The sequence below is a fragment of the Haliotis asinina genome, chromosome 16 (assembly GCF_037392515.1).
Source record: "Haliotis asinina isolate JCU_RB_2024 chromosome 16, JCU_Hal_asi_v2, whole genome shotgun sequence".
Classification (NCBI taxonomy): Eukaryota; Metazoa; Mollusca; class Gastropoda; order Lepetellida; family Haliotidae; genus Haliotis; species Haliotis asinina.
The window spans coordinates 9,678,867-9,691,570 of record NC_090295.1 but is presented as its reverse complement, the minus strand read 5'-3'; the positions used below and the strand labels follow the sequence as shown (position 1 = coordinate 9,691,570).

Sequence of the window (12,704 nt, the reverse complement as noted above, 5' to 3'; positions counted from 1 at the left end):
GATACTAAGTTTACTTAAACTGCCCTCACGGTGTGCTTCTGTTCATTTTCTTCTGATAGTGTCCGCCCGATATCCCCCTTCGATAACATACCCTTGAGAATAACAAGTGATTATGTTCTTCTGATAATATTCCCTTGACCATGGCATCTGATAATGTTCTGATAGTGTCCCTCCTGACAATATTCCCTTGACAATGACATCTGATGTTTTACTCCTGACTGTGTTCTCCCTGAAAACTCGCTCTAATAATGTTTCTTTGACGTTGACCTCCAATAATGTTCCAATAATGGCCCTCCTGATAACATTCCCTTACTAATGACATCTGATGACTTTCTTCACAACCAATGTTTGCAATACTTTAATTTGCCAGTTGGCCATTAGGCCTCCTGTCATCTGCATCTTTTCTTCTGATAAAGTTCCCCTTCATAACTTGCTATGGTGACATTTTTTTTGACAATGAACTCTGATAATGTTTCTCTGAAGGGCCCTCTAATATTTCAGACTGCCGGCCCAATAGCAACCGGTGCTGGGCCTTCGGGTTAAAGATTATTTCGAACGCTGTCCATAACCCGTTCTGTGAACATTTCTTTGACAATGAGTTCTGATAGTGTTCCAGAAATGGCCCTCCTTATTCATTCCCTTACCAATGTTCTAATAATGTTTCCCTTCACAACCCCCTCTGGTGACACTTCCTTGACAATGACCTCTGATAATGATTCTGTGAAAATGTTCCCCTGATGATAACCTGCTAAGGAAATTCCCTTGATAATTTTCTTTTGCTAAGATTTTCCTGATAATGCCCATCTGACAATGTTCCTCTTCAACAACATTTCATTGCAAACGTGTATGGATAAAATCATCTAAACAAAAAGATAGAGATTCACCAAATAGCTAATAAACATCATTAAAGTGTCACAGCAGGTTATTACAGAAAGATCATACAAAACAAACTAAACAGGGATCCTACAGGATCCTACAGTTTTAATCAAAAATACATAACAGGACTTAAGCTGAGTTGATAATACGTATATACTAGGTCTGTATACTGTACAGACTGTGAACTGAGTTGATAATACGTATATACTAGGTCTGTATAATGTAAAGACTGTGCACTGAGTTGATAATACGTATATACTAGGTCCTAGAAGAGTCAGACTTAATATGGCACATAAGGATTCGTAGTAAACATCACAGCAGGTTATTACAGAAAAATCATACAAAAAAGAATCAACAACGTTTATAAAGGAATCAAAGAGACCACTATATTTTTGTTGATAATAATCATAGTTTGTCATATGCACTTTGAATACAATCTACAGCATATGACTTCTTTATGAGCCGGTTCGTTACAAACGTTGTGTTATGCATACATGTGAAGGTTCCTACAGGACGCTTTGCGTTGTAATAAAACATGCATAACACGACTTAAGCTATTGCCTCAACTTCCACACTGTATGGACTGTGAGTTGATTATTACATATATACTGGGCCTTAGAAGCCTCGTACTATTTATCTGGTACATAGGGATTCGTGTATAGCTTCAAATGAAAGTAATCGTCTTAAAATGTGTGTTAAGAGTTGGCGTGCGTCTTTCTCACTGGCAAAATATTGTTGTTCTTGCTCAAAAATATAAAAGCAAGGTCTGTACGATCCTCGTTATATTTTCCGGGATGTAACTCGCCTCCACATAAATAAATACTTATTTTCAAGTGAACAAGATCTTGGTCTATTCAGTAACAGTTTCATTATTTCAAGATTTGTGTTACTCGCTCGTTTTCTGTTTTGTAAGTGACCGTGATTAGTCCAAGGGTTATCTCCCCTTAGGCAGTACAATTCGTGATTTGCAAGAAGTCGCTAAAAGATTGTTACGGAATAACGCGATTTAATCACGACAGGGACAGTACATGTTCAGGGGGAAGTGGTGAGGCTTGAAAGAGTTTGCTTTTACAGTTTTCTTGCTTTTAGCAACATTTCAGAAATATCACGGCAGTGCTCACCAGTAGTGTGTTTCATACAATGTACCCATAAGACGAATCGAACTACTGCATGAAGAGCAAACGCTTAAACCACTTTGCTACCCTTATTAGGGATTGCCGTCTAAAAGAGCCTCCCTTAGGCATAAAAGGCATACGAGGTGTTGGAATCCTACATAATCCACGCCATACCATCGCCGTCTCGGCCATTCTGCAAATCGTTTCACGAAATACAATAGTGGAATTATTTCTTTTTACAAATAAACTGAATAACATGTATTTACATAATTGACAAGAAAACAACATAAGAACATTTGCATCGATTAACGAGATAAATTATGTTGTACCGACATGACTACATTTGGAATTACATAGTTGAGTTTTCAGTGTGGGAATCGTTTCCTTTCGACTTCTGCGATTCATTTGAGGAGACGTGAATTGTGTACAAGTGTTCGAATCGGGGTGTAATGGCCATCCAAATGATGACCAACACCGTTGTAACTCCACTAAACCCCGCCATGAGGAAAAACACCGTTCCCTTGAACGACCCTACAGTTGCTGAGTACACGGAAGTGTAGGCAACCTGCGATATCAAGTTCATTACAGTCTCCACAACTCCTATTCCGGCAAAGACGGCACCTTGTTCTGTTTGTGACGTCATACGAGACATACTACCCCGGATGACAGGAATCGTTGTCGCGCTCACTATGCCAACTGCCGGAACCAGATAGAGCATCCAACCGGAAGTCGCCATGCCCTCCAATACACATGCTATGGCAGCATCTACGGCACCAACTAGGGCAATTGTTTGATCACGAATGTGTCTCTGAAGGAACTTGATTGCTATCAAAGAACCAACGTTTGACAGTCCAATTCTAAGTGCACCGAAATATCCTACCTGAACAGAATTCCAGCAAAACGGTCGGTTCAGGGCATACAATGTTTCAATGCCTGTTCGACCAACGACACTAAAAACTGCAAAAAGAAATATCGAAAGCATTAATCTGTATGCACCTGTTTTTGTGCTCTTTCTGAAGAAATAGAATCCAAAAACCTTTTTAAAGTGTGTAACAGGAGACCAGGGCTGCTTGGTTCCATTGTCCATCGTCTCTGGCAGGAACAGGATTATGACGGTTGCTAGGAACACCGTACAAGTCATGATGATGTTCAGATTCAGATATCCAACTAACGGTATGAAGAATCCAGTGATCAGCATCCCTGAACAGGCAGCTAGTGCCAGGCACACTTCTAATGCAGACGTTGCCAGGATCCGCTCACGTCCATTAGAAGTGATGTCAGCCGTGTACGCGAAACTCGCTACAAGAAAGGCCCCAAATGACCCCCCGAGGCCGTCCAGAAAATACGCAATGTAAAAGTATTCGAAATCCATCTCTAAAGCCATGATTACAACACAGAAAACGTATCGGAGAAAGAATCCGACGCTTGGGATGAAGAACAACATCTTCCTGCCAAGGTAGTCGGAGGTGGAGCCCAGGATGACATTGATAAAGACGGCAGGGACGTTGTTGACGACGGCGAGTAGGAGTAGGAAGTTGGACGTCTCTTGTTGCACTTTCACCAAAGGGTCATCTGTCGTAGATGTTGTATTGACTTCGCAGGCAGAGCTACCTTCGTCCGAAGTGGTGGTGTTATAGCCGTCGAGGAGTCGGGCGTGGACATACTGACTGATGATTGGCGATAAAGACACATTGGCTAGTGCTACCAGGAAGGAGACTACTCCGCATCCTATTGCGCTCCAGAGGACAGGAACGGATCTAGCCACCCGGCTCTCGTGTTTTTCCGGTAGAAGAGGAGAAGTCTCCTCCCTTTCCATCTTGAAAAGGACAGTTAAATGTTGGTAGGCTTTAGTGCTTACACGACAGACCAATATCTGAAATATACACACATGGAACTTAATTAAGCACCCCCTGATATATTTCATGATAGTAGAGCAACTGTTAACCATTGTTAAATATGAATGGGACTTTCTAGGACGCCGTGTGCGATTGAGGGAACCCCCCTTTTTTGCTGAATTTGTTGGAGGAAAAATTACGTTTGTCAAATTATCATGTCACGGATGGAGTAAGTAATAGCATTTAAGTTACTGCCTTGTACGTCCAGTGATACTTGGGAGAAAGGTTGGACGTATCGACTGCAATGACAGGTTTTGATATCCCTTACCTGGCAATTCGGTCTAGTGCCAACTTAACACAGAAGAACTCGTGGTTTGCCAAAGCCGTGTTCTTTGTAGTTGATTATTATACTTCGTCCCTTCAGACAAACATGGATATCATGGACCAGCTCAGATCTGAGCATTGGGTCTGAGCATTTCTTCAAGGGGACATTGCAGTATTTTGAGTCTGGCATTGTCGTTCCTTGCATGCAATGTTAAGGACCAAATCCGTGTCTGGCACTGTGGTCCGTTTTGACAAGCATGTAGTGTTAAGGGCACTATATGTGTCTGGCACTGTGATCCGTTTTGACAAGCATGTAGTGTTAAGGGCAATATATGTGTCTGACACTGTGGTTCCTGTCGACAAGTATGCAGTGTTAACTTCTTTGAAAGGAATTTAGAATTTTGGTCAGTAAGGAAGGACAAAAATGTATGGATGAACAAACAAAAGTATGGGAACACCCAAAAATTGTGTAGTCATATTAAACTTAAACGTGGTGAGGTCATTTAATATACTTTAAGGTAACTTTTGTGTGTTAAATGGACACTTTAAACGACATTTTGGAACATGCAGTGAAGCAAGGAATTCAATATTTGTTCAGTTTGAGGGAAATGAAACATTGTCAAAAGCAGGGAAATACAGCAGTGCAGAAGCACACCAACGCCCAAGCACAACAGTACAATGCATGTTTTATAAATGAACCACACTGAAGTCTATATATGACTATCAAATTTTAGGGTGTTCCTATATATTCTGTTTGTAGCATATATTGTTACCCTTCCTCCATGTAGTGTTATGGGCCGTGTCTGGCATTGTCGTTTATTTAGACAGGCATGCAGTGTGATGGGCCGACACTGTGCCAGGCATTGCCCTTCCTTCTGACTAGCATGCAGTGTTATGAACCACCTCAGTAAGGGCATTCCCATGAGACAAGCCTGATGTGTTCAGATGGGCCCTGTCGTCCTTTCAGACAGGTATTCAGTGGTGTGGATCAACTTCTTACAGGTTCCAGTCGTCTCGTGACGCTGTCGTCTTTTGAGAAATTCCTGTAGTGTTTGGGCCAATTTCGTACCGGGCCTGAAGACGAGCAGGCCCTGTCACCTGTCAAGACTAGCATTCTGTGTTTTGAATAACAAACTTTAGACCATACTGTGTCTTACCTGTCAGCATCCAGCTTTTCAGTTTGAAGCTAGAAAGAGAAAATATGAACACTGTAGGCAACGGCTTGTGATAAATTATGCATGTCTCTAATCAGATGATGATATGTTGAAAACATTCTCCCTGTCTATTGTAACTGTTTCCAGTGAATCATATGCTCAACTGAATTAGAAATGTGACGCAAAATTATAAAAAAACTTTTCTTAGTTTCAAGATGTGCCATACACACAATAATGATAGGTTGCTTGGTTGAACCTGGTCCGACGTGAAATGTTTGGTCATAACGCTTGAAGGAAGCGTAAAGCACAACAAACACGTGCAGCGAAACAAGCGAATACCTTGGCAACCACAAGTGCATTAGAACGCAAACACACGGACATTGTGAAACATCGAAAGTTAAATATAAAAACGAGAATGCTGCGACCAGCTTATCAGTAACGTGAACCTGCCACTGGTGTCTTCCTGTTAAACAATCCGTTGTCGTAGATGTTGAGCGCGTATGCAAACAACGGGCGCCGTTGCAGATTGCCGCCCAAGGCCTGGGGCGAAATTATGGCTTATAAATCAGGATATCATCTCTGCGACAGATTTGTGACTGGTCTAAGGAAGAGTGTTAGCACAGACCATTAGGAATTGATTTCACATCGAATGCATCCGAGTTTGACGACCATACACACCAATCCAGACGAAATTAATTTGATCAGCTCAATATTTACGATGGGTCCGCAGACATGGAAGGTTTAACCAAATACAGTGGAACCTGTCGTCAAAGCGATGGTAGTGCTACGATTATCTCACAGAACAACGTAGACTTAAGACAGTCCTAGCGCTACTATCCCATTGAGGAACTGGGCCCTGGACTGTTTTCAGTGACGAGTCAGTAACACTCAACGCTTGCTTTCCCGATGGCAGCAAATGAGATTGGGGACGTCACGTTCATGTTTGTGTATATGACACAGCTACGTCCCATATTGCATTTCTCATGCACAACTTCTTACCAAAAGTTGGTGTCGATGTTATGACTGGCTTTCTCGTTCAATTGACTTAAACTCATCCGAAAACATTTGGGTTGCACTGGGAAGACGAGTTCGACAACAGACAAATCAGCACCAGTCCTGGCCACGATCTGGGGAGCACTCGTAAACCGATGGCGACCACTACGGGTTAAGTTGTGTCGGAAATGACATTGTTTTGCCGTAATGGTCACCCGAAATGGTCGTTATCCTGACTTTTGTAGCAACACTTCTGTTAGGATAGGTTGCCATGAAATGTCTTGCATTATATTTCAAATATATATTAATAACAATCCACCTTTCATTGTCTACCTGAGCCGAGTTACCTGAGCGATAGCAGTATGTTACAGATCTACTCTTATAACAATGCACGCACTGTTTGCCCCCAAGTGTTGATCATATATAATCGTATCTTCTTTCTGATATAAAACACGATATCGCAAAATGTACAATCTTTACTTTGGTCGACTGCTTTAATTTCATTATTTTTTCACGGGCATTATCATCTATGGCTTTTATCAATACAGATGTTACTTGACTGATAACTGATTCCATGGACTGCAGCTGGTGACAGCGTATATGCATAACTGGACAATAATATTAGCAGGGAGTAGTTATGACTTTACTTACCCCGAAGGGAATATTGTAAACATGGTGTGTCAGCTATATGCATTACTGAGGTTAATGCTGAGGGTATTGTTGAATGTCTTTCTGAATGTATTACTGAATGTTTGGGTAACTGTATTTCTGAACGTATGACTGAATGAATTCCTGAATGTGTTGATGAGTGCATACTTGAATGTATTGATGAATGCATACTTGAATGTGTTGATGAATGCATACTTGAATTCATTGATGAATGCATACTTGAATGTGTTGATGAATGCATACTTGAATGTGTTGATGAATGCATACTTGAATGCATTGATGAATGCATACTTGAATGTGTTGATGAATGCACTGCAGCGTGTACTGCTGAATATGTTACATGTTGCAACTTCCATGCTGCAACCTCCATAATACAACCTAAATGTTGCAACCTCCACGTTGCTACCTCTATGTTACAACCTTCATCGCCCTACCAACGTCTACCTCAATACGACCTTAGTCCAATCCAGCCTATCATCAACCCCGATTGAAGATCTTGGAATTTGTGAGAACCAATCGTTGTTAATATTCTTTATCAAATGATTAAGAGTGAAGAGTGAGCGAGTTGGAATTTACGTCACTGTTAGCAATATTACAGAATTGCCACGGCGGGGGACACCAGAATTGGGCTTCATACATGGTTCTCATGTTGGGAATCGAGTCCGGGTCTTCGGCCTAATGAGCGAACGCTTTACCCTCTGAGCTACACCCATTTCTGGTGTAACCGCCGTGATATTGTTGAATAATGCTAAAAGCGGTGTAAAACTAAACTCATACACTTCACTACACGGGGCGGTGGTTTAAGCGTTTGCTCGACACGGGTTGAATCCCCACATCAATTCAGTGTGTAAAGTCCATTACTGGTGCCCGTGGCAGTGATTTTGTTGAATTCACCTAAGCTCATTCACTTCATCACAAAAAGATCTAAGAAGCACTATTGAAGGAAAATGTCCTCACGATATGCATCTGAATCGGATGTGGGCTGCACATAAGGGCAGCTTCGGTTGTCACGCGTCCAACTCTTAACAGCACTTGGAAGACATTGAAACTCACCTCACCTTTTGTCAGTACGTTAAACACGACATGGCCGCAGCAGATTACAAAACATAAAACATGAAGACTCCTCTTTCAAAATCAGTTTCTGCGTAGAATGAGTGAGGTGAAATGAAGTGTTGGTGTGGCATTAATTCAATCAGATAGTGAAGAATAATCAGACAATCCAGTGATCAACAGCATGTTCATCCATCTATGCAACTAGGATCACGCACGTGGACCTGTGCATAGAATTAGAAAGATGTATATAGAAACAAGTTTGTCCTACATATTCCAGGATAGCAACATTAAAACCTGCATAGACGTTCACACATACATACTTCAACGAAAACCTAATGATTCAACATTCTGAACCATTGACGAAAAATAACGAGCTTCAAAGCACTACCTGTGAAGTACCTGAAACAGCCACATGTATGGATTATCGTACATCCAGAAGGTAACTTGAAGCACACACTGACAGTTAATTCGGTGCAAGGGCATTCTCTGACCTACGAAAGATAATCGGAGGCATATTTGAACTTTGTACTATAGCTGTCCTTTCACACGCAAAACTATAGACTGCAAATTTGTGTCGCCATCATTAGGTATGACCCTGTGATTCCAAACATGAAACTGCTTGTACTAGTCCGCACCCATGCTTGTTTGGTTGTGTTAGACGTGGTGGTAGAGTAGCCTTGTGGTTAAAGACTCGGGTTCGATTCCCGTCATGGATACAATGTGTGAAGAGCGTTTCTGGTGTCGCAGTGATATCGTTGGAATATTGCTAAAAGCGGTGAAAAACCCAAACTCACTCACTCATTCACTGAGATACCATGTCTCGAGTTACCGTGGATTAACCAGTCAGCACAGAGTAAACATGGATTCCAATTCAGCGCACTGTTAACATAGATTCAACAGTCCGTATATTGAATACTGAGGCAGAGGCTGACTGTCCTTGTTTTGTCCCTGTAATTCAGGCAGGGAAACAATAAGTAACATCTTCCAAAGTCTCTTACGATGCCGCGGCCAATCCCCAGACTTTTGTTGTCAGAACAGATGTTTTGTCCAGGAAATTAGTTAAACTTTAACGTCTGATAGGCGTATTGCTCTTGGCATTATTTGGAAACTATCACGGTGGGGGACACCAGAAATAAGCTCCACACATTGCACCCATTGTACCCAGGTCTTCGGCGTGACGAGCGAACGCTTTAACCGCCTAGTCTAGGCTACCCTGCGCTCCTTGATACCTATGATATGAAACTTGTATAGTTATACGGACTACCTTACATAGGCAATATGGCACACGTTTCCTTGCATCTTATCGGTGAGGTAACTGCGTTCCGTTGTTGTTGAGTTTAATGGACTGCTAGCAACATCTCTGAGAGGCCAGGCATGACGATGGAGCCTTGTGACCCTCCACTGACAAACGTAAGGTATGTGAAAACGATACACATTGCGATACGCTAATCCAAAACCGGTATTTCGATATGCATTCGAAAACGGTGATGTTTGTAGCATTTGCGGTAATGGTGGTGGGAAAATTACATTTAACTGAATTTGTTAGGTTCGGTTTGAAATTGTGTTTTTATTCTTTGTTCGTGTTTTACAACCTTTTGGATCTGAATGTTTTAAATATGTAGTCACTATTGACCAGAGATCTCGGATTATGTCCTGACATGTTGTCTAAAATATGAGGGCTTTTTTGAGAGTGAAGAAAGTTGTAAAAAGCAGAAACCACTGTGTTGATGTTAAACTCTTCTTTTCCTTGTTTCATTTGTGCCAAATAGTATGTACATTTTCATTTTGCCATGACTGAAAATTGTTATTAAAAGTTTAATCAAGCATAGAGATTTTGTTGTGTTGCTGTTTTATAAATGAACCCCTAGTAACTTGTTGCATATAATTACTACATTGCCCACCGCCCTTAACTACATACCACCACCGTGGTTGATGATAACACTGTTGTACACTACAGCGACACGGTTTACGACCTCTCACACGGAATCAGATTCGTATTATTCCGCGTCAAGCCAAATAGTGACTCGCGTCCCTCTGGAAGGACTTCATATAGGCTCATGAATACCAGAACTACTTCAGACAAGAAGGATAACTCAATCCAAGATTCCAATATTGCTTAATATCACCAGAGTACTCGTACATTGTGTTGTTATTTTTTTATGTTTGTACACATTTATGTTAAAGAATTAAACCTCCTTGATGCACCTAAAAGAAGGAGAAAAAGACTTATTCTGACCTTATTATTACCCGATGTTCATCTTGTATTTCCAATTATTTTTCTCAGAAAGGTTTAATAATCACAAATAGGCTTTGTTTTATTGTACATGTAAATAAAACATAAAAACCCAGCCACATTAAATCCGAAAGTGGAAACTCCCACTTACGTTAATTACTTCTCATACTGAATATCCGTGTAACCTAGATGTTATGTCCCCAGTGGAATTAGCTGAAAAATACATGAATTACCAAAAGACAGTCCGACTAAACTATTCCCAGGGATGTGAGATATATATAAAGTTGTTCAGCTGCATACGGATATAATATTTTTGTTTTGAAATTAGTGGTGATTTATGATGCCTTTTCCCAAACCTGTTGGAAGCGCACGTACAATCACCAAAACAAGATCGTCATAATTACGCCCTGTTGGACAGGTGGATTTGAACCTGTCACTGTCACACACATGATTTTTATCAAAACCTTCATATTAGACAACACAGTTATGTTGGCCGAGTTCTTAGTACTTTAAATATGACGATACATATTTTTCAAGATTTTTTAAGCAACAATATAATGCCATAAAAAATTTAAGCAGTCGGGATTATTTTACCAAAGGACAGCAGCCATAACGCGCGCTCTGATTCCTTTGTATATTTTCGCACATAACAAGAGTCGAGAAGGACACGAGTCTTCTTGAAGGTTACAGAGAGGGGCGAGTGGTGAGGAATGACTCAATCATTCGGCTTTCCCAACTGACTGAAATTGACCCCCTTTCTTTTATTCATTATTAATTCCCAAAACCAGCCTACATGACCTAGTATACACCATGGTGTTAAGAAACGATTACATATTAGCGTGTGGCAGGAAATGTGGGGAGTCGAACCCGGCATGGCGAGCATACATTTTACTACACCCCCTTAACAACGTAACATCACCGGAGGTGTGGTTCATGACAACACTGTTGCACACAGTGTGCCGACGACTAGCCCGACTGACTGAAATTGACACCCTTTCATTCATTCATTAATGATTGTTAAAACGGTTACCCTAGAATTATATCACCGATATAATAGATAACAGTTATAGGTTATAAAGGGTGTATACACTGGCAGCCTATATACTTCTATACCTCACTGAATTTGACCTGACGTCACACATTATGCTCTCTGGGTGTACGTGATCTAAAAATAGAAAACTATCAGCTGACTTCAAAAGAAATGAAATATTTGTGAAAATTTGATAATTAATGCAAAGATGCTTAAATACTGAATCAATTACCTTACTTCCTGGTTGGTGCTTATCAACATTCCTCCACGTCCAAGTCTACATATGATATACAACGCTAGTTGAGTCCAAAGCGACAATGACGAGACACATTTCACAGCGAGGTCAGAGCAAACAACTGAAGACTCAAGCATAATCCTAATGAATAAGATCATGTTCGTGTTGCTCAAATCACAGAATCCATAACACCCTACACTCAGGCTGTAATGTACATCAGGTACTGATTTCGATTATATAGTCACTAGATAAACACCCTGATTGACTATTACTTAGTGGGTGAGTTTCGGTTTACGCCACTTTTAGCACTAACCCAGCGATATCACGGCCGGGGACACCAGGAATAGGCTTCACACACTGTACCCATGTGGAGAATCGAACCCGGGTCTTCGGCGTGACGAGCGAACGCTTTAACCACTAAGCTACCCCTCCGCCCATGTTTTAATATTTGACTATGCTATGTGTAGATTCAACACTTTAGGGGCTCAGATTAACTTTTACAACCGAATAAATTTCAGTTTCAGTTTTGCAGACAGGATTATCTAAAGCTGGGTACCTGAAACTCACTCCGTTGGCTTACATCCTCCCTTGACGAAACGGATGCTCTGAAAAATATTAATTTGAACGAGTAATTACGTTGGTCAACAGGTCCTCTATTTTGATATACTGAGATAAGTAGTCACAGATAGTGATGAACGTTCCAGTGATTACTCATGTCCATCATTAGTTACTTTATAGAATAGTTTAATATGATTAGAGCAGAATATATAGTTTAAACAAGAGTGAGTGAGTGAGTATGGCTTTATGCCACTTTAAGCAATATTCTAACAATATCGCGGCGGAGGACACGAAATCACCACCATATCAATATACGTCTTTTATTTAATACGAGTCGACGCTGCGACGTGGTGCTGCTCATCTTTTGCGACACACTGGTTTGTCATGAAATGTTTTACAAAGTATTCATTGTTTTTGGTTTTCAGTTAATTTGACATGTTCTGATTTAAGCTCCACAATGGTTGATATTGTGTCTAAGTGACAATGCCGAGGAGCAGTGTCTGGCAACACCTGAAAATGTAAGCATTTTGTTATCGGTAATTCTTTCAAAAGCAACTATAGGCCACATACAGATGTTTCTCCACTTCTTCTTTTTATCTGTTCATTTTCTTCTTGCATAGGATAGGTCC

The 12,704-nt window shown here is 40.8% G+C and overlaps 1 protein-coding gene across 5 annotated transcripts in view; it reads right to left on the bottom strand.

Moving 5' to 3' along the window:
* Positions 1-951: 951 nt before the first annotated feature.
* The window catches only part of LOC137268293 (lysosomal proton-coupled steroid conjugate and bile acid symporter SLC46A3-like), a 63,402-nt gene continuing 51,649 nt past the window's right edge, over positions 952-12,704 (bottom strand). For 2 of the 5 annotated variants that reach the window (XM_067802838.1, XM_067802841.1), the window contains 2 exons: positions 5,308-5,336; positions 952-3,864 (listed from right to left, as the gene is read on the bottom strand). In XM_067802838.1, coding sequence (XP_067658939.1) covers positions 2,341-3,807 — 1,467 coding nt within the window. In that variant the 5' untranslated portion in view covers positions 3,808-3,864; positions 5,308-5,336 and the 3' untranslated portion in view covers positions 952-2,340. Of the gene's footprint in view, positions 3,865-5,307; positions 5,337-8,019; positions 8,241-8,407; positions 8,475-12,704 lie in introns of those variants that run through there. The other 3 variants (XM_067802842.1, XM_067802839.1, XM_067802840.1) reach the window with 3 other exon arrangements.